The sequence below is a fragment of the Choloepus didactylus genome, chromosome 9 (assembly GCF_015220235.1).
Source record: "Choloepus didactylus isolate mChoDid1 chromosome 9, mChoDid1.pri, whole genome shotgun sequence".
Lineage (NCBI taxonomy): Eukaryota > Metazoa > Chordata > Mammalia > Pilosa > Megalonychidae > Choloepus > Choloepus didactylus.
This window is the reverse complement of record NC_051315.1, coordinates 134,479,765-134,503,799: the sequence shown is the minus strand read 5'-3', so window position 1 is coordinate 134,503,799 and position 24,035 is coordinate 134,479,765. Positions and strand designations below refer to the sequence as shown.

Below are 24,035 nucleotides of genomic sequence, written 5' to 3'. Positions count from 1 at the left end.
AGGCCCGGGGGGCCGTGGAGGGCGCTACCACCCGTGCCCCACTACCTTTCCTAGGGGCTGATCAGTTCCCCTGGCCCAGGCCCGCCAAGTCGGAACTCGATAACAGTGTCCCGCACTGCAGGGTGTGGCTGTAGGATGCCCCCTTCCCTCCTGCTGCCCCCACCCTGGGCGCCAGGGTCACGGCCCTACCTGCACCTCCAGCACCTTCACCCGCCACTGGTGGGTCTGCTTCCGGGACTCGAGGGTCTGCGTGGCCTGCTGCTGGGTCCCACGCAGCTGCTCAGCCTGTGCAGCCAGGTCCTGCTGGTGCTGGGCAGCCAGTTCCTGCAGCTGCCGGCCATGGGTCTGCTCCAGCTCTGCCATCTGGGCCTGGGGAGGGCAGGGGCCCCTCAGTGCTCTGTGCCCACCCACAGGGCAGCAAACACACCAGCAGCCTGAGAGCTGATTGTGCACTTAGCCCAGGGCCGTGGGTTCAGGGGCCTTCTTGGGACTCTGGCTGGATTAGGGTGGGTGGGCCGTGACTCTCTCAGAGGCACCTCATTTCCCCTGGGCCAGGCCAGGGGATCCAGTGTCACACAGACTACAACTTAGTGCCCAGAAGTGGAACAGACCGGTCTTTCAGGACCCTTCTGGCCCCTAGGCCTTGGGGAAGCCCCCTACTGCCCTACACACAGGAGGGCAGACCCTGGCCCACCCTTTGGACCTTGTGACCCTGGCCTCCCCATGCCACTCCCTCTCTGGCCCAGGTGCTTCTCTGCAGACCTGGGAGCTGACTCATGAGGCCCTCACCGTCCCACTGCCCCTTGGGGAGTCAGTGACCCACAGAAGGGTGAGGCCTGGAGAGAAAGCCAGGCTGGGCCCGAGGAGCCCTGGGACTGGTTCTAGCTCTGCCTGGGAGCCCAAGGGAGACCCCTGGGACCCCTGTGTGTGCAGAGATAAGTGGGGTGGGGGTACACAGTGCCTGACCAGCCCAGCTGAACTGCAGCAGCTGGTTCTGCTGCAGGGCTCTGTCCACCTCCCGGTGCAGACTGCTCAGGGACTTGTCCAGCTGCTCCTGCTTGGCCCCCAGCCTTGCTGTGTCCTCCTTCCATCTCAGTGTCTTGTGCTCTGTCTGCAGAGAGCCCAGGGGCAGACCTTGCAGCAGGATGTGGTGGCTTCCTGGCAGGGGCAAGGGGGGCAGGCCAGCCTGCCCTCTGGGGAGCACGTGGAGTGCAAGGGTTTTAGAGGGAATCCCTGCCTCTGGGAAGGGCTTCAAGTCCCCTTGAGAGCTGGTGGGTGGGAGGAGGGCACTGCCCTGGTCTGGGACGCTCCACCTCACTCCTACCTGGGTCCATCAGCATCTGCAGCCAGAGTGGGTGCTTAAGGAAAAGCACCAACCAGTCCTGTCACCCACCTGCCTCAGACCAGCAGAGGTCCCCATGGAGTCCCAAGGAGCAGCCACATCTCCTGGGCCATATTCCAGGCCCTACCTCCCCAGCACCCCCTTCTGGCCTTCCTCCAGGCCTCATATGGGGTTCCTCAATCCCGCACCTGGGGGGCTTGCCTTGTGCACCTGGCAGGCCTGGTCCGCTGAGCTCATACAGGCACAGGCCCTGCAGACCGGGCACCTCCAGACACAGCAACACCGCCTATGGCCTCAGCATCACCTTCCCCATGGGGAGCGTCACAGATGGTGAGTCTGTCTTTCTCACAGGCTGCAAATTGCCAGGGAGAGCCCCCTCTCCACCCCTCCACAGCACAGGGCAGGAGGACTGAGCTGGGGGTTAAACATCAGGGCAGCTGCACGGAAGGAAGCAGACTCTCTGTGCAATGGTGGGTGGGGGCTCATTTTGCGCCCTTTCTGGCAGTCCCTTTGGAGGAAGGTATTGAATCCAAGAATTCAGGGCCTCAGCAGACAGTGTTAGAGGAGAGGCCTTGTCCAGAAGCCCAGAGGGCCTGGTTTGGGGAACCCCAGATCCCAGGGATCAGGCCTCATGGCACTCACTGTGGCCCCAAAATATCACTTCCCCCCAGGCCCTGGCTTCCCAGGCTTGGTGCAGGCCTGGGCAGCACTGAACTTAGAAGCACCTGAGGTGGGATCAGAACCCAGGTCCTGTTCAGTCTTGGCCTGCCCCACCTCTGCAGCCCCCCGCCCTGCCCTGGCTACCTGCAGTCCTGGGTCAGCCCTCCCTTCCCTGCTGTGGAATTTGGGCAAATCCTGTCATCCTGGGCCTCAGTTTCCCTGTCTCCACGGAACATGGAGCAGGCCTGGCCTCTTGGGCTGTGGTTGCTGTGGTTGCGTGTGAGGGCGAAGTTTCCCATCAGAGGTTTACAAAAATAAGGATTCCTTCCTTCTTCAGGACTGCGAAACCAAGCATCCCTCTGGCACTAAAAAAGGAAGTGCTGTTTCTTTAAAAATCCAGTTACACTCCTGGAAGTGCATGTTATAGAGAGAAGAGAAAAGTGAAATCCAGAATAAACAAGTGGCCACCTCTGGGTTTCCCTCCTGAGGTGCCAGTAAAGGGTTTATGGGCTGTGGGCCCCTCACAGCTGACCTCCTGGAACTCATTAGCTGTTCCTTCCCTCCCCGACCTGCTCTAGGGACTCGCCCGGGCACCGTGCCCACAGCTGGCTCTGCTGTCCCCGGCCGTGCCATCGGCCTGCAGCCACTGACACCAGCTCAGCAGCTCAGCACTGGGCCTGCTCTCCAGGAAAGAGCAGCTGGTGGTGGTGCCTCTGGGGCCTGGGTCTTGGGGACCCCGCTCCTGTGGCTGAGTCCTTTGGGGAGGGCAGGTGACCCTGCGGAGACAACAAGCCGGCCAGCGGCTCTCAGCAATTGTCCTGACCTGCTGCCTCCTCCCTACCCCTTCTGTGTCCAGGGTACACTGCCCCGCTGGGGCCTGCCACTGCCCACCCCCCCGACCTCCCTCCCCTCCTGAAAATCTGCCTCCCCGAGTCCACCTTCACAGCTGGATGGCGGGCGCCTGGCAGCCAGGGCCTGACCCCTGCTGGGAACACCTGCAGGCAGTCCCCTTGCCCAGGGGGGCTTGCTGCCCTCTTTTGGGGCCCATGGCTCTGCCTACTCTGGAGCTCGCGCTCCTCGTCGGGGGGCCTGGAGGCAAAGTGGGAGGAGGACACCTCTTTGCCCTCCGCACGCCACTGTTTCCCCACCTCACTTCTGCTTCTTGCTGTTGACACAGCTAAGCAGCCCCCTCCCTGCCCCGCTGGGGTCCACGGCCACTGCTGGGCTGACACCACAGCTCGGCCCTGGACACACCGTCCCCAGGGTCCCTCATGCAGGAGCCACAACCCTGTGTGGTAGGAGAGGCCCCACCTGGGCCCCTGCCCTTGGGCTATGGCTCTCTTTCCGGAGTCGTAATTCAGCATGGAGCCTGTGTTGGCAGCTCTCAGTGAGCAGGGGATGTGGGGAGGGGCTCAGGGACCCTCTGCTGCCTGGGGCGGCCCTTTCGAGCTCTGCGGGGTTGGGCCACGTCATGCCGACCCTCCAAGAGGCCCAAATGGGCACCGCTCCCAGGAATGGATGGGCAGGTGACAATGTCCCCCTTTCTCACCGTGGCTTGACTTACAAAGGAGAGCCGGGGCCACCCCACGGCCTCCCCTGCTCCCCCAGCCTTTGCTGGGGGGTACGTGGCAGCCACGAGGGATCACCTGTGCCCACCCTTCAGTCTGCGCTCTGGGGCCTTCTCTCTCTCCGGCCGGCTCCAAATCCCTGCCTACTGCCCAAAGCAACTGTCTTGCTTCCTGCTGCCTCCTCTGGACCCCCGTCCTGCTCCTGGGGCACACTGCCCACCCTGGAGGGGTTGGGAGGGCATCGTGCCCCGGGATCCGGCACTGCAGCAGCACTGAGGGGGTGACAAGGGACTGCTGACCTGGGAGCAGTGGAGACCCTGAGTGTGATGTGTCGTGGGCGGGAGGTGCAGGGGTGCTGCCTCAGGCGATGGAGGATGGTGGACAGCATACAGCAGGCGCCTACTGGGTAATCACTGGGTCTTAGGGTGAGGGTGGGGGTTTGGAGCCTCGGGGGCAAGTTCCAGGGGCTCCCCGGGACCCATGTCCAGCTCTCCCACCCAGGCCCCGGGACGGTGCTCTGCCCACTCTGTGCTCCGCTTGCGGCCACACGTGACACGTTGATCTGTTCTGCGCACGGGGCCAGGTCTGCGCATCCTGGGGACAGAGGTCTGCTGCTGGGACCCCAGGGTCCAGCCCCTCGGCCCCCCTGCTGTGCTCTCCCTGCACCTCCCGGCCCACCCGGAGCCTGGCTCTGGGGATGTTGTCTGTGCTTATTTGACCTCTTAGGGTTGGGGGCCCTGACAGGTACTGACCTGGGTTGGGAGATCTCTGGGGTGAAACAACTGGGTGACAGCGGTCAGTGGACATCACCCGCACCACATGTGCTCTTCCCGGCCTCTACATCGTGGGGGGCCGACATGGTGCCCGGACCCTCCCCTGAGCTCGGGGCTCCTGGTCCTGAGAGATTTGGAGGGGAAGGGGGCTGCAGGGGGAAGTCCGGAGCCCCTCCATGGGTGGGCAGGCCACCCCACCTGCCACCCTGATGGGCAGGCGCAGAGGGAGGGGCTGTTCCCATGAGGAGAAGAAGGGAACCTGGGTGCCGGGGCTGGGGGCTTGTCGGGTCTCAGGCTCCCCAGGATGACTGGAGCTCGGGTGCTGCTGGCAGAGGGGGGTCTGTTTCTGCAGAGCCAGCTGAGATCGGGAGCAGGGTGACACTGCAGAAGGGGCTGTGGGGTCACAGGGTGTCGGGCCCACAACCTGGCCGACAGTGATTTGGGGGTGCCGAGCCCCACGGGCAGATGCAGGTGCCGAGGCGGCTGCTGGGCGGGGAGGGGGCACCGGCCGGGGCGGGGCGCTGGTGCCGGGCTGGGGGCGGGGGCCAGGGTCCCCTGGGCTCCTTCCGTCCCAGGCGGTGCCGCCACTCCCTTGATTCTCTTCCCCTAAGCTGCGTGCCCACGGTCCCCCCGTCTGCGTGAGCCGCCGGCACATGGGCAGGAGACCCCGGGGGACGCACCCCAACCCTGCACACTGTGTCCACTGTCCCCTCCAGCCGCGCCCCTCCAGGCCTCCCTGCTCGGTCATGTTAGGTGAAGGGGGCACCTGTTCATCCCCCCGGGACCCCTCACCCACTGCAGGGGCTTCTGTGCACCCTTGGCCACCTGGCACCTGCACCCTGGTCAGCAAGTGGTGCCTCCAGAGGCCTCCCGCACCCCCAGGTCCTGGCTGGACCCCCTGCTCTCCTCCAGGGCCACGTGCAGGGCGTCCAGCTGCTCCTGGGGGAGGCTAGGCTCAGGGCCCTCCTGGAAACAAGGGGTGGGGAGGGGTCCCAGGGAAGGGGTGCCACAGGGCACCTGTCTCCACCCGTCCTGCGGTCCACTTCAGTGGGAGGCAAACGGGGGGAAACGCGGTGAAGGCACTGGCCGGGCTGTTTGTAACGTGACCACGAGGTGCCTGGATCCCGGAAACCAGGAGAGAGGGGAGCCGGGGCCCGGGAAATGGGCCTTGTTGGCTCAGTGTGGGCGAAGGCCAGCACTTTATCCGCTGCGTCCCGGCGGGCTCAGGGGACGCCACTGTGCGTCCCTCCCTGCTCTGAATCCTCAGGGGCTCCGATGCAGAGCAAGGCGGCCGCAGGCCTGCCCAGGGCCCACGGAGCCTGTTCAGTGACCCCTGCGTCCCCCTGCCGCCCCCTGCCCACCCCCGGCTCAGGCCTTGGTCCTTGCCGCCCCCTCTGCCTGGGGCGCTGACCACTGCCCTCTTGGCCTCGTGGCTGCAGGAGCCCTCTCGGTCTCACTGCCCCCTCCCACCGGTCACCCCCCTCACCCCCTGCTCTATCAGAGCCCCCTTCAGACAAGCCCTCTGCCCTGCATCCCCCGTGTTGCCAGGAGCCCGGAGCTAGCACCCCGCAGGGCTTTGGAAACCCTTGTGGACGCACGAATGAGCCCAAGCAATGAACCCATTGTCAGCTGCTCGGGTCCCAGCCACGACAGAATCGCCCCGGGGCTCCGCTGGGGGGACGGCTCATTCCTCCTGGCTGACCGTGAACCCTGAAAACGACGGGACACATCCTCTTGCGCTGCGGCTGGCCGACCAGCAGGGAGGTGACACAGTGTCCTCATGGGCACTGCCGGGGGCCCGGACCCGCAGGGCCAGAAGTGGAGGATTTGTCATCAACTTGGACAGACTTGAGGGGACCTGGCGAGGGGCTGAGGAGAAGGATAAGAGCCAGGTGGTCCCGGGTCCCACGTGCTGATCTGGGAGAGGGGGTGGGGGCACGTTTGGGGTGAAGACGCAGAGTTCAGCCTCGGGGATCCTGGGGGCTGCTGGAAATAGGGGACAGCTGCACAGAAGCCGGTCCCTCTGGGGTCTCCATGGGGCCCTGGCCACAGTCATGCCCGGGCACTGCTGGCCAGGGGAGGGGGCTGCCTGGGCTAGAGGGAGAAGGGGAGGGGGGATCCTGGAGGATGGAGGTGGGAGAGGGAAGGCCGGGGGCTCCAGAGGAGAGGGGAGAGCGAGGAAGGTCTTGAGGAGGGACGGGGAGGCCACCCCCCTGGGCCAAGTGGACATTGCCGGGGGCCTTTGCAAGGAGAGGGGCAGAGGCCCCCGGGAGTGGGCTGGGAGTTGGGGAGGAGGCAGGAGAGAGGAGGGGCCGGCTGGCTGGGGGAGGGGAGGCAGGGCCGGCCGAGAGGGGCCCGGGGGTGAGGGGTGTTTGTTTAGGGGGAGGAGACCGTTGGGAAGGAAAGCCCGAGGGTACAGGCCCCCCCCCCCCCCCCCCCCCCCCCCCCCCCCCGCTACCAGCCCCTGAGCTGCAGACTCCCTTTTGAACCAGCGAATCCGTGTCATTAATGATGGCTGCGGTCCCCTCCCAGGTGCCGAATGTCTAGGGGCGCACGTCCAGCCTCTCGTCAGTTCCCTGGGGGCTGGGGCGGCCCCCTGCCCTGTCCACAGCGGGGGCTGAGGCTCGAGGGGCTGGGGGTCACCGCTCCGCAGCTGGGTGTTGGGGAGCTGGGGAAGAGGTGCCGTCAGCATTTTGTTTTTGCTTTTTTTTTGTCTGACATCTTATCACTTTAAAACAGGAGAAGAGGAGGGTCAGGCTTGTACCTAAAACTGCAGTGTCTTACCCATCCTCGCAATTTTGAAAATGACAATTTTTTGTCGATACATATTTTCCTGTAGAAAGTCAGAGGTTTCCTTCCAATGTGGCTGAAATATTTCCTGGTGTTTTTAAGAGGCCCCAAGCCAGTTATACAAAGCTTCGGGCTCCTCCCCTCCTCTAACGGCCCAGCTTTTGTGGAATCCAGGTGAGCTGTGATAATGGGGTGCTGTGCACCTCAGAATTATTCTCACCTCTAGTGTCACTTTGGACCTAAATCCTGATAGCATCCAAGCTGCGGGCTGGCACAGAGCGCCTCGGAAACCTCAGCCCACTGTGGGGGTTTGAGCAGCTATGGCGTGTGACCCCAGCCCTCCCCTCTGGGGCTGAGCATGGGCTACCCCTGGGCTTGGGGTGCGGCCGTGAGGCCCCAGCCTGTGCCCTGACACCAGCCCTGCACCCCCTGTGGGGGGTGACACCACCTCCCAGGGCTCTGCCAGGATGGGAAGGACGGGAGGATGACTGTTGGGGCCCGTGACCCCCTAAGCTCTCCTCAGCACGGGGCTTTGTGAACAAGGGTCTAACGGGATGTCCCCCGAATGGAGGCGGAAAAGCCTGCATGTTGCACGCCCCCCCACCCCATTGCCACCCCCCCATCCTCCTCCGTCCCCCGCCCTGTCCAAGCCCATCCCTGGGCACCCCGAGTCTAGGTGCTCAGTCCGATCACCACATGCTGGTGGGTGATAAGGGATCGATTTGTTCGTTCACTGGTGAGTGTCCACGGCTCCCGGGGTGGGCGAGGGCTGCGGGCAGGGGTGGGCGAGCTGCCCCCAGGCCAGCGTCAGGACGGAGCCAGCACCAGGACGTGCTCAGGAACCACCGGACAGAGAGGGCCGCGTGGGGCCAGCGACCGCCGGGCCACCCCTGCCCTCCGGCTCTCCCACGCTCGGTCCTGTGTGGACCACAACTTGATGGTAAGTTTTACTGGTCATTTTCAAAATTTCCTTCCCTGTAAACTTTGCAATCGGTTTGTCCTGTTTCTCCTCAAACATACCACAAACAAACAGACAAAACCAAACCGGGAAAGCAAGCGCACAACACACAACTGACAACCAGGAACCTAAACAAGCGTCCGTCCAGAAGTCGATCCAAAGAGAAGCACCAGAACCGCCAAAGCCACCCCCTCTCCGGAAAGATCAGACAAAGGCAGCCCGAAGAGGTGCAAACCTGCGGTTATTTTTATAAATGACCCTTGAACTAAAGAAGAAATACAAACAGAAACTCAGAAAATTGGCAAAAAGGAAAAGACTCCACATAAAAACCTAGGGATACCTAAACCACACTTGATAGGGGAAACTTGGTAACATTAATTGGATTTACTACTGAAAAAGAAAACCGAAACATAAATAAATTATTCAAGTCTAGTTTTGTAACTAGACAAAACCACAATAACAAAAAAGAAGACAAAAAGAAGAGGCTATGAATAGAGATAAGTTAGACAAAAATGAGAGAAGGGATAAAATTGATTCTTTGAAAAGACCAATAACATGGATGAACCATTGACAAGTCAGATTAAGAGAAACAAAAATCTGTAACATTAAGGATAAAAACTGATGTAACTACATATATATAAATAAGATTAAAATGATGTTAAGGACATATATGTGCAAGTGCATGGCAATGTATTTAAAAATATAAGGTAGATGACTTAAAAATAGACAGACCAAATGACAAAAGCTGACCCAAGAAGAGAAGGCAAGTTAAAAGAGACCAGTGATATGACAGAGATCGGTAAGGATGGGAAAACGTCTTATTCAGCAGGGCAGGAGGCACGACGCGCTTTACGGTTAAGCTTGATTCACCTTTAAGGGAATCTTAATTCCCACACTACTCAGGCCAGCCTAGGTGACAGAGACGGACAGTTCGCCAATTCCTTTTGTAAAGGTGAAACAATCTTAGCCTCAAACACCTGACGAATACGGGTCCACAAGGGAAGAAAATGCCAAGATGCTTGACCAAACGTCAGTGCTCAACTCCGCTGTGGGGCAGGGGCCACCGCCTGAGACCACCGCGCAGCCCGAGCCTCCAGCCTTGCCCTCCCCCAGACACGGACACAACACGTGCCCAGGAAGGGGGTGGCTCCTGGGCTTTGCTTCCAGAACCCGGGGCTGCTGCGTGGTCCGGGCCCTGCAGGAGGCTCTCGGGGGAGAAGCTTGGGGGGTCTGCCAGCTGTTGGCCTCGGGGGCCGGAGGAGTCGGGGGTTGGATGCAGCGTGTCTGGTACAGGGAGGGCAGGGAGCTGGGCACAGGTGTGAGGGCGCCATGAGCCGGGGGCCCTCTGAGCCACTGAGGCCATGAGTCGGCCACATCCGAGGATGACAGCTGCGTGGGTGTGAGGGGCACACGTGGTGCAGCCGGGGGGTGCCAGGCCCCCTGCCCGAGACTGGCCAGCTGCGGGGCCCCCACCGGCGCGGGGTTCCGTGCGCGTCCTAAGGCTCCGCTCTCCGTATTGTTGTTCTGGTGAATCCCCAGGGTAGCCTTGGAAACAGGGAGGGATTTGCTTTCAAACAAGAGTCTCACTGTTTGCACAGCACAGCCTTCCATTTAATTAGAAAAATATGTTTTTAATTAACTTGCTCTCGACAAACACACTGGCTTATGTGAGATGGGGGCGTGGGGAGGGGACACTCGGCCGGGAAAGTTGTGCAAATGCAGACCTGGCTGTGGGCTTTGCTGGTGGTTTGGTGGGGCAGGAAGGGTCCGGGACCCCCTAGCAGGTCCCAGCACCCTGGATGGTGCAGTGAGAGGCCGCAGGGCGTGGAGTGTGGGGTGCAGGGAGCGGGGTGCAGGGTGCGGGGCGTGGGGTGTGCGGCTTCTGAGCCCCAGGGCTGGCAGGAAGCACTGGGGTCCCTAAGCTCTCTGCTTGGTCTGCTGCTGGCCGAGTGCCGGGGCGAGACGGGGACCTGGGGGGGGGTCTCACTCCTCCCGGACCCCCACCACAACAGTCAGGAGAGTACAAAGTTGGTGAAAAGTTTTTTCAGAGCTGGGGACCCGGGCTTTGGGGATGGAGGGCAGACGGCGGCAGCACCCGAGACTGGAAGGGGACGCTTACTTCAGGGCCCCGGTCCCGGCCCAGAAGGGCGGCTGGGGTGCGGCTGCGGGTGTGGGGGGGGGACGGGGAGGGGGTCGAGGTGGTGAGGGGCAGGAAGCTGGTTGGGGAGCTGGGGGTGGGCACCACCACGGCCGATCCCCGGCAGGAGGGGGCAGCTGTGCCACTGGGAAGAGGACCCCACTCTCTATCCCCATCAGACACTCCGGCAGGAAGTCCCTGGGGGCTTCTCGGCACACCCCACTTCTGAGAAGCCCCTGCTTCCCATCTTTAAAGACAGGCAAAGGGGAGTCACAAAGCAAGTGACCGTCAAATATGGTCCAAAGACCGAGCTGGTCCTGGCATCAGATCGCAGGGCTCTCTGAAGAGAAGACGGTGCTTTAGATGTCCACGGACAGTCTCAGTGAGATTCAGGAGGACGCCCGCGGGGACAGCAGAGCAGGAGGTCCGGGAGTGAGACGGGCACCTGGAGGCGGGGAAGGCAGATGAGAGCCAGTGGGAAGAGAAGGGGCCGTCCATGCTCCCGGAGCGTGCGGGGGAATGAGGGAGAGAAGGCGAAACACAAGAGAGCACGAAGGGTGGGCGAGGCAGCCGGTGTCGGATGTTATATGTTCCAGGAGAAAGGCCAGAGATGGAAGGAAGAAGAGATTGTTTTACAGCAGAAGAAACGTCTACAAACTGAAGACAGATTGGATTCCGTGAGGGCGGAGGGCTCGCCAAGTGCAGGCAAAACTAACAGGAGGGGCCCAACCTCGAACCCACGCAGTGGTGATGCTTCCGAATTTCAGAGATAAACTGGCCACCCAGCTTCCTCCTGGATGGCAAAGGCTGGGAAGAGCGTCGACGAGAAATCCTAGTAATCTACAATGTCCTCCCATTTCTCAAGCCCATCCAAGGCTGAGGTCATAGGGCAAAGAACTTGCCGGAAATCTAAGGCAGAGCAGGTGCCTCCAGGAGAGACTGGTGTCAGCGCAGACGAGGGGACAGCTGCAGCCAGGCGGGTGTGAGGGGTCAGCCGGAATGTGTAACAATCCCTGAATCCCAGTGTGGTCTGCAGTTACAAGTGGGTGCCGTGCCCGCCGGCCCTGGTGTTTCTCCCGCGACTGGTCTAGGTTACGTGGTGACAGGGGTTTGCAGACGTAACTGAGGGTGCCAACCAGCTGACTGAGTGAGCGAAGCGAGAGCACCCAGACAGGTCTAAAAACACGAGGGCGTGTTCGCCGGCTGGTGGTAGAAGAGGAAGTCACGGGCTCTGGGGTGAGGGGACGTGGGGACCTGAGCCCACAGCTGCAGGAACTGGGTTCTGCCAACGACACCTGGTCAAGCGTGGGTGCAGACTGTGCCCCAGAGCCTTGGATGAGGATGCACCCCGGCCGTGCCCTGGGGGTGAGAACCTGGCCACCCTGGGCTGGACGGCTGGCTTCAGCCCTGCAGGACTGTGAGCTTGAGGTGGGTGTTGTTTTAGGGCGCGAGTTGGTGGTAACTGGAAACGATATGGCTGGAGGGGGCCCGTGTGAGCACAGAACCCCTGGGGTGCAGGCTCGAGCAGCTCTCCCCCACCCACAGGCGGTCTGTGCTCCCAGCATGTCCGCCGGGCACTGCGGAAAGACCAGGGGTGGCCCAGGCGAGCAGAGTGCCTCCCTGCAGGGGTGGGGAGGCCTGGAGAAGAGGAGGAAACCGGCCGGACCTGGCCACGGAGGTGTCTGCAGCACAGGTGACACCTTTACGTTGCGCTGAACGTGGAAAATGAGGGCAACACCCCCTGCCCCGCAAGAGGTCACCCAGGTGGGGAGAAAGGGAAGTAAGCCTGCAAGTGCCAGAGGAAAGAAGGGAAAGAATAAACAACCTTTATGATAAAAGGCAGGACAGAAAGGAACAAAAAGGAAAGCGCGAGGAAGCACAGGCAGCAGACGGAAGCAGACAGCGTCCCATCAGCGATGAAAACAAAATTAGACTGCAGGAGCGATCGCTACAGTTTTAAGTGGGCTGAATGCCCTAGAAAAGGCAAAAACTCCAAGCCAGGGTGATGAAACAATGGCAGACAAAGCAAGAGGACAAGAAGACAGTGAGGGCCGCTTCTCAGACCAAGCAGAGTTCAAGCCAGCAGCGTCGAGGACGACGGCGATTTTTCCGTTGCCGAAAGGGACAGCTCGTGGTCAGGGAGCTCCAGGTTCCCGAGAGCCTGTTGGAGACGCCTAAAGTCAGAGGCCCTTGGGAGTAAAGGAATTTGGAAGGACATGCAACACGTCGCTCTCAGCTCTGTCACACCCCGGAGACAGGCAATGACGGAGTATGCGAGTAACGCGTGCTAAAGGCTGATTTAATAGGTATGTTCCAAAATGCGTAACCCGCGACAGAAAACAATCTTTTCAAATGTACGTGAGCAGTTTTCAAAAATGATTCATACATCACAGGTCCAAAAAAGGAACAGATTCTGAAAGCAGAGAATATTTAGTACACACACTTGACCTTCAAAGAAACAAACCAAGACTTACATGAGAAGATCTAAAAAACCCCGCAATATTGGTTCTCTACAGCTGCTCTAACAAATGACCACAAACTGGTGGCTTAAAAGAACAGTTTACTGTCTTACGGTTCTGGGGGTCAGAGGTGGAAACGGGCTGACTGGGCCCAGCGTGCGGGGTGGCCACGTTTCCTGGTGGGCTCGCTCCACGCCGGCCCTTCGGCCTCCCGGGCCCCTTCGAGGCCAGCGGCAGCCGGTCCCGTCGAGCGCGTCGTGCGTCCCCCTCCAGCTTGCTCACTGCTTCGCTCTTCCCTTGTGATGACGGGAGACCCCCGGGAATCCAGGATCGTCTTATTCCATCAGCTTTGCTCCATCTGTCCCAATTCCCAAACCTATTCCAGGTTCCGGGCGGCAGGGCGTGGGCATCTTTAGGGGCTGTTGATCTGCCTGCCCCCCCCCCCCCCTTTTCTTAAGAACTCTTGGCTTAAAGCACCAAATAGAAACAACTTTGTGGCCAGACAATAACTGCCATATGGCAACCGTACGTATTTCTTCATGGATCCGAGCCTGTGCCCTCGTTTGGAAATGGGGCTCACGGGAGGTTTGGGGTGCACTGAATGGGGTGACCCAGCTTGAGAGTGGAGCTGGCACGTGGCTATCATGGAGGGTCGAGGAGAAGGCGAAGACCCTCCCCGGGGCGTCCGGCTCTTTCTCCTCCCTGCTGCCCCCAGGCCCCAAGCCCCGGCCTGGCCACCCCTGCCTCCTTCCCCGTCCTCTCGGCAACTGCCCTGTGGGCACCAGCTCCAGGACCCCACCCTGGCCAGAGCCCACCTCCCCGATATCTTGGACCCCACACTTCTGGGGTCTCAGGGCCCTGCTGCCCGGACCCCGCCTCTGAGCCCTCCAAGCCCCCTCTGCTGGTGGCAGCCCCCCAGGCCTCCTTCTGGAATGGAAGCCACCTGCCATCTCCCACGTCCCCTCTTCCAGGCCGGCTCTCCCTGCCGAGGCCTGGGCATGGCCTCTCTGCCCCCTCCCCCAAGGAGGGCCCCCCCAGAGGCTCAGGGCTCTCTGGGGACTCAGGCCCCTGCCTGCTGGCTGAGCCCCCAGGCCCCTGGGTTGAACAGCTTTGCTCTTCATTTGGTCGAGGCCCACAGGCCACCCCCAGGTTCTCGGGCCTCGCCCGGACCCCGCTGCTACATGCCTGCAAGGCCCCCACCTGTCAGCTCACTGGGGGTGTCCTTGGGGGACACTCAAGCGGGGCAGCCTTCCAGCTGGGGCACTGTTGGACCCCGCCCTGTGCCCCGTCCCCTGCCCCTGCTGCTCCACCTCTCCACGGGGGGCTGGGAAAGTCCTTTCTCTCAGGGCGGCTGTGTGGCTTCTCGGCCCGGCCTGCAGGGTGCTCTCGGGAACAGCGGCCTGGCCGCGTCCTCTGCCCAGACCCAGCTGCCCGCTGGCCCGGTCCTGCTGAGGGCGTCTCAGTGCACCCCGGGGACCTGTGAGCCGGGGCGGGGAGGAGGCCTGGGGTCTGGCCCGAGGCTGCCCCCACCAGCCACCCAGCAAGTCACCCCTGCCCAGGACGCCGGTCTCCCCAACCTGTAAGGTAAGGGCTGGCAGCACCTCAGAGGTCCGGACGGGTCTGGGGAGCACTGAGGTTGCTCCCCCACCAGCCCTCTCAACCCCCTTCCCGTTCTCCTGCTGTGTGGCCGTGTCCCAGGGGCCTGGGGCCCCACTCTGCTGCGAGCCCCACCTACAGGTGCTGCTTCTCCACGTCCACCGCCCGCAGCGTCTCCTCCTGCAGGGCCCGCGTGCTGCTCAGCTCGGCCTCCGCCCGGCGCCGGCCTGGGGGGCAACCCGGGCACGAGGCTGTGGGCGCGCCTGGGCCACCCCCACCTCACAGGCGGCAACTGACCCCTTGCAGGGGTCCCTGCTCCCACCATCCTCGCAGCTCCTGGAGCCCTGGGGCCGGGTGGGGGTCCTGGACTGCAGCCCCAGCCCCCGCCCCATCCCTCTGTCCTGCCTTCTTTCCCTTCCACAAATATTCCTCCTCCTCCACGCCGGGCTCCTGGGCTGACTGGCGCAGCTCGTGACATGGAGATGCTGACAGCAGGGCGGGGGCTGCTTCGGGGGGTGGGTCTTGGGGCAGAGACCTGGGGCCATGATCTGGTGGAGAGAGCTTTCCAGGCAGAGGGCACGGGCGGTGCAAAGGCCCTGGGCGGGGGGAGCCTGCCCGGCTGGTGGGGGAGCAGGAAGTGGGGGAGAGGGCGGCGGGTGGGGCTGGGGGCCCGGGGGGTAGGGCTTGGGGAGGTCACTGCATTTACTCCCCCGGCGGTGAGGACGCTGCTCCAGAGAAAGCACCTGCTCCCGGCCTGGAGCCGGACACACCTTGGAGGGTCCCTCTGGCCCAGGTCCCCCGGGACCCCCCATGTTCCCAGCCCTGCCCGGGGATCCCCTGGCTCAGCCGCCTTCCAGGATGGGGTGGGGAGGGCGGTCACCTTCCTCGGCCTCGACCAGTGCCCGCTGCAGCTGCCCAGCGCGGCTCAGGGCCTGGGCTCGCCCGCTCTCCGCCTGGCCCAGCCGGGCTCCCAGGCCCACCACCTGGAGGCGCGAGTCGTCCTGGGCAGGGAGAGCAGGGGGTGGGGGGCGCAGGGGCCTCAGTGCCCAGGTGGGGTGTGAACATGGGGTGGGGTGGTCGGGCGTGAGGGCTGGCAGGGGGTCCCAGAGCACACGGGGCTGGGGTGAGGGTCCCGAGCTGCCTCCTGGGCTGGCATCAGCGGGTGTGGGGCTCAGGGTGTGTGTCTGTGGGGGGCTGTGGGCCCAGGCTTGGCGGGTGCTCACCCGGGGCTGGCCGAGTGCGGGTCTGTCTCTCACCTGGTCCCCTCCCATGGGAGTCTTTAGCGCACTGGCTGTTTGTGGGGAGCTCAGAGGCCAGGGGGGTCATTGGCAACAAGATGTCCTGGACCCTGGGGGGAAGTGACTGTGGGGCTGGCTTTGGAGGCTTTGCTGCCGGTCGGAGAAAGGGGGGCGGCCTGGGGACTGTGGTCAGTTGGCTTATTGGGGGTGGGGGTCACCACACCAAAGCGAGGACGGTGCCGACACTGCCCAGGGTCCCAGCAGACCCCAGGGATGTGCAGACGGTGTTCAGTGGCTGGCACAAGCTGCGGAGAGCCCCCAGTTCCAGGAGACCCTCACCCACTCTCTCTGAGCCTCGCGTAGCCTCCACACGAGGTCCTGCAGGGCACCCTGCACAGAGGCCACGTCCACGACCCCGGGGCTGCGATTTCTGGGTGCAGGTGAGGCCCAGTGCAGTGGTGAGCAGGAGCCAGCGGGTGGGCTGGCACCCTGCGGCCCGGTGCCACCCTGGGGGCCGTCTGAGCCTGCAGGACAGGGGAGGCCGAAGGGTCGGAGCTGGGGACGTGAAGTGACCTTCTCCCTGTCCTCCTCTTCCCTGCCTGTGGGGAACGGGGCGTGCATGGGGGCAACGGCTCCTAAAACTGCCGAGATGGCTCCCCTCTCCTCGTGCAGGTTGTGCAGCCTGGGGAGGGTCTGGGGCCCCAGGTGGGTGGCAGAGCTGGGAGGGGCCCATGGGAAGCTGCTGGGGATACTGACCTTTGGTGGGGGAGCCGGGGCACGGGGGCGAGCTCGAGGGGCTCTGGCCATGAAGCCCCAGGCTGCGGCGCAGCACGGAGCAGAGGCGGTGCAGCTGGGCCTCCGCGTCCCGCCGGGCGCCCCGGGCCTGGGCCAGCTCCTGCTCCAGGCTGCGAGCCCGGCTGTGGGCCCCGTCCAGTCGGGCCTGGAGGCCGTCGGCCTGCTGCAGCTTCCTGGCGGCGCTGTGCAGCTCGGCCCGCAGGGTCTGCTCGGCCCCCCGGCTCTCACGGAGGAGGGCCTCGAGCTGCTTCTCCCGGGCCTCAGCTCCGGCCGCCACCTCTGCCAACTTCCGCTGCAGCCCCAGGACCTGAGGAGGGACGTGGGGGGAGGAGGCTCTAGCCAGGCTGATGGGAGACCCCCGGGTCACGGCGCCAGGCCCCCTGCCTTCCGAGGTCCCTGGACTTCGCCCGCTCCGCCCATGCCCTCCACAGCAGGCCACAGCCCCGGGGACCCTGATCTGCCTCCAGCCCAGGTGGGCAGGCAGGGATGCCACCTGTGCGTGTGCCTGTGCCAGGGACACAGGGGTACACATTTACACATGCATGTGTGTGTCAGGGACACGGGTACACATTTACACAAGCGTGTGTGCCAGGGACACGGGTACACATTTACACATGCATGTGTGTGTCAGGGACACGGGTACACATTTACACAAGCGTGTGTGCCAGGGACACGGGTACACATTTACACATGCATGTGTGTGTCAGGGACACGGGTACACATTTACACAAGCGTGTGTGCCAGGGACACGGGTACACATTTACACATGCATGTGTGTGTCAGGGACACGGGTACACATTTACACAAGCGTGTGTGCCAGGGACACGGGTACACATTTACACATGCATGTGTGTGTGCCAGGGACACGGGGGCATGGCCAGGGACACGGCATGCGTGTGTATGTTTTAGGGCGCACGTGTGCGTATGCATATGTGTGTGGGTTTGTGTAGGGGGCAAGGGGGCATGTGTGTGCATGCGTGTGTGTGCAGGCTCGGATGGGAGAGCACGTTGGAGTGTGGGTGCAGCGTGGGGGTGAGCACAGCCAGGGGAGCCCCTTGGGAACCGGCACCCTCAGGCCCTCCCGCCCCTTGCGGGCTCTGAGCCCGGGTCCCTTTCTCCTGCCGCTGCACGGCCACGCTGAGGAAGTGGGAAACGGTGGGACCCGAGGGGCTGGGTGGACCCCAGGGCCCCTGCGGGTGGCGGGCGGCCCCTCGCACCTGCTCCCTGGCGGCCTCACGGGTGGCCTCCGCCTCAGCCACCATCCTCCGCAGCTCCAGCGCCTCCCGCCGGCTCTGCTGCTGCCGCTCCTTGGCCTGTGCCACCTGGGCCTGCAGCTGGCTCAGTGCTCGGCCCTTCCTCTGGTTCTCGGCCTCCAGCGTCTTCACCTGCGAGGTGGGGGGGGCAATGAGGGGCCACCTGTGCTGGGAGGGGCCGTGGGGGCGGGTGGGCCCTTGGTGCCCTTGCAGGAACCCAGGCAGCCTCGCTGGGCCCTGTGCTCATGTCAGGAGGCCGTGCTGTGCCACGGGGTCGGCCGTGCAGGCCCTTTGGAGAAAAGCCATGCCCCAGCCTGCTCTGTGGGACATTGGGGGTCCCGCAGACACCGAGGGTGCTGGGGACAGAGGAGGGCTGGATGCCTGCCTGGGGGGCTGGGGCCAATGGGGGGCAGCTCCAAGCTCGATTTCTGACTCGGACGTGCCTGTGACCCCGGTCGGACCGGCCGACAGCCTGTGCTGCCGCCTCACGGTGGACAGTGAGGGAGGCCACAGGCCCTCCTCTCGGGATCGCCGTGGGATGAAATGAGGGACACTCGGGCAAGATGCCCGATACACAGCTCCTAGGCTTACAGTGGCCTTTCCTTGATCAGCTCTTCTGAAGAAGTTTTTAAAAGGCTGCAAGTGCTTTGGCTCAGCTCCCTCTGAGAGGCGGGGGCCCAGCCTGGGTGAGCCCGTGACCTGGTGCGTGCAGGTGAGTGACCTGCCACTTCCGGAGTGAAGTCAGACAACGTAAAGCTGCACAGATGCTCAGCTGGGGATTCCCGAGCCCCAGGCCGGAAGCCCAGGCCACGGGGTGACACGGAGAACCCCAGCTGACGGCCGGCACCGCGTGAGCCAGCAGCCATGGGTGCGGAGATGCCAGCCATGAAGCCACCGCCCCTGTCTTCTCACTGCCGAGGAGTCGAGTCCTTCCCCTGGCCTGGGCTCCCAACACACAGAATCCAGGAGCAACATCCCTGGCTGTCTCCTGGGAGCTGCTAAGTGTGGGGTGACTTGGTCCACGGCAGTGGGAACTCCAATGGGAACCTGGTGCTGGGCGCAGAAAGCTGCCCTAACGAAAACCCACACCTGCCGCCGGCTCTGGCCCCGGGCGGAGGGTGGGGGCTGGGGAAGCCCCGGAGGCTGCTGCGGAGCACTGGCAGGTCCCCCAAGGATCTGGGGAAGGCTGAGGGGGCAGAGATGAGCAGGAGAGGAAGGAAAGGGAGCTCTTGTACACGTGGGAAGTCCAGCGAAATTGACACCTGTGATAACACGGAAAATGTACGTATAACACAAGTGGAGAAATGCTGGGCAGAGCACCGGAGCTGCCACCTGGCTTCTCTAGCTGCCTATAATAAGACGAGAAAGGAGAGACATTAACTCAAGAATGAGCTCTTCAATTTTCAAGCAGAATTTGGAGGAAACGTAAAACCCCCAGAGCAGTCATCCCAGCCAGCAAGGGATCTGAAGCTCCAAGGCGACGATCAGCTCCAGGGGACACCTTAGGCCTTGGTTAAGGCCCCGGAAAGACTTCAGGAGGAGCTCCACCCCAGGCCTTCCCAGTGGACAGAAAGGCTCTGCGGCTCCTGGGGACACACGACCGGGCTCCCTCCGGGTCCCACTGGGGCTCCTGAATTCTGCCGCACGGTCTCAGGGGGCCCGAGGGCGAGGGCTCGTGTCGGAGAGATCTGTGAGCCTGGCTCTCGCCCCGTGGAGTGGGGTTGTGAGCTGACACGGAGGAAGCCCACAGAGTTTTCAAAGGAGCGCCCACGGCAGGCCCGACCAGGAGCCCCGTGAGCCGGAGCGGGACCCTCGGTGGCTGGCTCCAGCCCGGGGACAGGTGCCCTCCAGGCAGACATGGGCCAGGCCCGGGCTCCCGCCCTGCAGCCCCCGTGGGCAGGTGGGAGGCCTGGGGTGTGGGGGCTGGAGATGGGCAGGGAGGGGACTGTGGGGGGCCGCATCCCTGCGGCTCCCCAGCTTGGTCCCATGTCAAACCCGCCCCCCAGGCTCGGGGCGTCACCTGTCCGCGCAGCTCCTGGAGCCCCCGGCGGGCGTCCCCCAAAGCCTTCTCGGCCTCCCGCAGGCCGTCCTGCAGCTCGCCGGCCTCCTTCTTGGCCGCTGCTCGGGCCTCCTCCAGTACCAGCACCTTCTGCTCCTTCTCCTCCTTGGACCACTTAAAACTGAGGAGGGGGCCACAGGCTGGGCTTCCCTCAGGGGCGATGTGCCCAGGGGGTCCCTCTGCACTACAGGGCTCCAAGGCCAGCTCCTTGAGGCTCCCCTTCGCCTCGGGACCCAGCTGGCCTGGCCGCTCCCTGGGGCTCCCCTCCGTCCCCTCTCAGAAGGCCCAGCGTCTCGCCCCAGCCAGGCCTCGCTGTCCCCCTACAGGGTGTCCACTCTGCCCCCTCTGCTCCTCTACCCCCCACAGGCCCCTGCTGGCTGGGCCCGTCTGGGGGTGCAGCAGGCCACCCCTCACCCTACCTGGCTTTGTCCTGCTCGGCCTTGCGGAGGGCAGCCCGCAGCGCGGTGTTGGAGAGCTGCAGCATGTCCTTCTCGCGGGCCTTGTCACCCAGCGCCCGGTGGGCCCCCCGGACCTCCCTGCGCAGCCCCTCACGGAGCTCCTCGCTGCCCTGCAGCTCCCGGCGCAGTGTGGCCAGCCCCTCCTGGGCCACGTCCAGCTGTGCCCGCAGCTGCTCGGCCTGGCGGAGGAGGGCGTGCTCTGAGGTGCCCAGCGGGGGGCAGAAGGGCTGGGGGGTGGGGGTGGGAAAGGGCTGGGGTTCAGATGGGTTGGGGGTAGGGTCTGGGGGCTGTAGGCGAGGGCAGGCAGGCGTCCAGGGGGCTGGGGGCCAGGGTGGGCAGAGGCTGGGGCCAGATGGGCTGGAGGGCCATGGACTTGGGGGACAGTGGGTTGGGGGCCTAGGGCCCGGGGGCAGTGGTGGGCAGGGGTGGGGGACAGATGGACTGGGGTCCGAGGGTTGAGGCTATCAGTGGGCTGGGAGGCTAGGGACAGGGGTGGGCAGGGGCTGGGGGGCTGGGGGCTGGCACGTAGATGGGTCAGGGGCTCGTGGGCCAGGAGCTGGGGCAGGCAGGGGCTGCTGCCCAGGGACAGCCCCAAGGTCACGTCTGACAGGAGCCCAGTGGGTATGCGGTGCCGTACTGGGTCCCCAGGTGCTCGAAGAAGAAGGTGGACTCCCCGCTTTGCCTGACCCTGGGCCCCACCTCTCCTTCTCGCTGCCGAGGCTCCAGGCTGCTCACGAGGCCGGGCACAGGGCCCAGAGGGTCTCAGCACAGGACAGCCCACCCCAGAGCCCAGAAGGTCCCCCCTCACCCTCCCTGGTCCCGCGCCTGCCCGGGGCCCCCTCCCTGGGCTCCGGGGCTGCTGGCCGTGGGTCAGCAGGGCCTGTCCCCTGCCCGGAACCCAGCTCGGCCATGCGTCTGCACCATCCCCACCCCAACCCCTGCTGTCCACTCTGACGGACCCCACCTGCTGCCCCGACACCCCCTCCTCTCCTTGGGTCATGGGGAGGTGCCAGGCCCCTGGGGTGGGCGCTGGTGGGCTCCAGCCTGACCCCTGTGTGGGCCGCCCATGCCACCCCCTCAGGCCTCCTCGGCTCAGGGGAACTGCAGCCAGTGGGTAGGGGTCTCTGGGGGCCGCGGCCCTTGCACCCTCTGGCAGCCCGAAGGCCGTAGGGCTGGGCTGTCGACCTTCTGGGACGGGTGGTCCCCCCGTCGCAGGAACGCACTGCATGCAGCCCCCCACACAGTCGCACCGCAGCCTCCAAGACCCTGAGGGTGGGCTCTGAAGAGAATGGGAGCAGCGCGCCCCTCACTGCACCCCGGTCTGGGCGGGCGGCAGGCTCCGGAGGGGCTTAACCAGGTGTGAAGTGAGTGTCCCCCCAGCCCACCCCTGCCTCGTCGGGCCCTCACGCGTGGACCCGGACCCCGGGCCCCCCCCTGCGCCAGCATCCGCCACCCCTGGGGCTCTGAGAGGGGCCTGCTGAGGCTGGGGCCGGGGGTCTCCTCGCAGGTGCTCCCCGGGACACAAGGCGCCCCAGGACCCCGCACAGCCCCCGGGGGCGGGTGGGAGCGTCCCAGCCTGGGGGCCTCTCCCCGGGGGTCCAGGCAGCCCCCTGCCCCGGAGCCCCCCCGGCCCCGGCAGCCAGCAGGGCTCGTTGGAGAGCGGGAGCCGCCGAGGCCCCGCGGGCCCCTCCTCCGCCAACGGCCAGAGCCGCCCTCCCGCACCCCCCGCTGCGCCACGGGACCCCGGCCAGGCCCCGCCCCCGCCCCCGCGTGTGGGAGCCACAGGGAGCCCCGCATTTTCCGCCGAGCTCAGCAGAAATCCGCCGGGAGGTCAAGGAGCAGCGAGAGGCCCATCCACCACCAAAGAAACTGTTTTCATTTCCCAGGGGCAGGAGATGAAAACAATGAAAACAAACGCGGGGGAGGCCCAGCTCCCTGGCCCGCGCCCCTCAGCCTCACGAGAACAACCCTCCCATTTACAGGAATTTTACAGCCAAATTGCCTAATGTGATTATAATAATGATTTCTTTACTAGAAACTGCATAAACAGCCTCTTTTGAAATCTGCGGGGAGGCGGCCTGAGAGCCCAGCAGGGGGTAGGGCTGCGGAGGAAGTGGGTGCCGGGGGCTGTTGTGGGGCACCCCGGGCCGAGCATGTTCACGGGTGGGTGGGTGTGTACTTGGCATGTGAGTGTAGGGGGCTACGTGTACCTGTGTGCATGTGCACACATGTGGGTGTGCGTGTGACAGATCCGTGCACATGCACGTGTGGCAGGTGCCCACAGGGCTGCCTGTGTGCACGTGACAGGCACGCACGTGTGTGCGTGTGTGTGGTGTGCAGGGGCTCAGTGTACACAGGTGTTCACATGTGTGTGTGAGGGGCCGTGCATATACACGTGCGTGCCCATCTCTGTGCACTCGTGCACATGTGTGCATGCATGCACAGTGTCTGTGTTTACACTCGGACACAGTGTGTGGGGCCATGTATTTCCATACGTGTGCCCATCTCTGCACATGTGTGCACACGCATGTGTGCATGCAGTGTCTGTGTGTTTACCCGTCAGACAGCAAGTGCACAGGGCTGTGCAGATCCGTGTGCCCCCCATCTCTGTGCATACGTATGTGCATGTGTGCAGGGTGTTCGTGTGTGGTTCACCTGTCTGTGCACGTACGTGTGTGTCCCCAGCTGTGAGGCTGTGGAAAGCTGTGGTTTCCGTGGTGACCGGGCCTGCCTGGAGCCTGGAGGGTCTCATGCTGCTCCCCGTGGCCGGTGCCTCCTGCGCCCCCCACCCTGCCTGGCCCCCCACCCCCCACTACCCTTCTGGGGGTGTCTCGGAGCACCTGGAACTCCTCGGGAGGCCCGTGCTCCCTTCCTTGGCCCCTGCAGCCCACCCCCCCCCCGTTTTGAAATCCCGTTTTCGCTTTCCCGCCAGTGGCTGACGGGCCTGACTTTGAAGGCTGATGAAAGGGGACCTTTCTCTCTTAGGGCCAAAGTAAGCAGCCTGTAGCATGGAATCATGTGGTCATCCTCCCCGGGTCCCCACGCTTGCGGTCGGGCGGTTGGGGGGCGGGGGAGCCCCCTCCTCACCCTGCTGCCCCTGCCAGCCTGGCCTCTGGGGTCAGCTCCCCAGTGACCCCTCACTCCGGCGCCAGGTCGGCTGCCCGCCTCCGGGCTTGGCACTGGGCCAGGACTGCGGCAAGAGCCCCCACCTGGGCTCAGCTCACCCTGCCCCCAACCTTGGGCCCTGAACCCCCAGAATCTGGCCCAGATCCCCGCTCCCAGGGCCTGTAAACCCCCTTCCGAAACACATCTCTGGTTGCCTGCCGCTTGCCCAGCCCGGCCTGGGCCTCCCCGACACCATCACGTGGCTTCCGGGGCCCCTAGTCAACCCCAGAGCCTTCACCCCTGAAAACTGCCCCACCCCATTCATCTCCCATCCTGCTATCCCAGGCCCCCCAGAGTGCAGCCCTGCCCCACTGTCCACCCCGATGGCATCCACGCCTCAGGCTGGGGGATCACCACCTCGTCCGCGGGGCGTCTGGCTTGTGGAGTGGGGCTGACGGGGGTCCTGTGCCCAGGGCAGCGTCTGGTCCCCCCTGACCTCAGCAAGGCTGGAGGCGCCAGGGCAGCTCAGAGCTGCTCACGGGTCTCGAGGGGCTCCGGGAACCAGGGGGTTTCGGCTGCCCCTGCCCCTCCCTGCCCCACTCCCACCCCTGCTGCGTGGTCTCGGCCAGGCCTTCCCTGCACCCCCAGAGCCACCCCGTCCCTGCCACACGGCCGCCACTCCCGTTGGAGACCCGCGAAGGGGCACTCCCTGCTCCAGGAGGTGGGGGGGCTGTCAGGACGGGGCCATGGGGCGCTGCGGGGTGCTGTGGCCCATGCTGAGTGGGGAGGCGTGGTGGCCCGGGGCACAGACACCCCTTTGAAGCCCCCTCACCATCCGCACAGC

General features: G+C 64.2%; 2 protein-coding genes across 10 annotated transcripts in view; both read right to left on the bottom strand.

The window, feature by feature from the left end:
- Positions 1–9,740: 9,740 nt before the first annotated feature.
- LOC119544388 lies at positions 9,741–12,116 on the bottom strand. Its single transcript, XM_037849834.1, has 2 exons — positions 11,131–12,116; positions 9,741–10,673 (listed from the first exon to the last, which is right to left on the bottom strand). The coding sequence occupies exons 1-2, from the start codon at positions 11,791–11,793 to the stop codon at positions 10,608–10,610; spliced, it is 729 nt and encodes a 242-aa protein (XP_037705762.1). The 5' UTR covers positions 11,794–12,116; the 3' UTR covers positions 9,741–10,607.
- Positions 12,117–12,506: 390 nt separating this feature from the next.
- Positions 12,507–24,035, bottom strand: part of CROCC2 (ciliary rootlet coiled-coil, rootletin family member 2) — a 98,109-nt gene continuing 86,580 nt past the window's right edge. For 3 of the 9 annotated variants that reach the window (XM_037849828.1, XM_037849829.1, XM_037849830.1), the window contains exons 22-28: positions 20,048–20,265; positions 19,590–19,749; positions 17,534–17,701; positions 16,278–16,623; positions 15,861–16,045; positions 15,164–15,284; positions 12,507–14,510 (exon numbers count right to left, since the gene is read on the bottom strand). In XM_037849828.1, the coding sequence (XP_037705756.1) occupies positions 14,419–14,510; positions 15,164–15,284; positions 15,861–16,045; positions 16,278–16,623; positions 17,534–17,701; positions 19,590–19,749; positions 20,048–20,265 (1,290 nt within the window). In that variant the 3' untranslated portion in view covers positions 12,507–14,418. The other 6 variants (XM_037849826.1, XM_037849827.1, XR_005218825.1 and 3 more) reach the window with 6 other exon arrangements.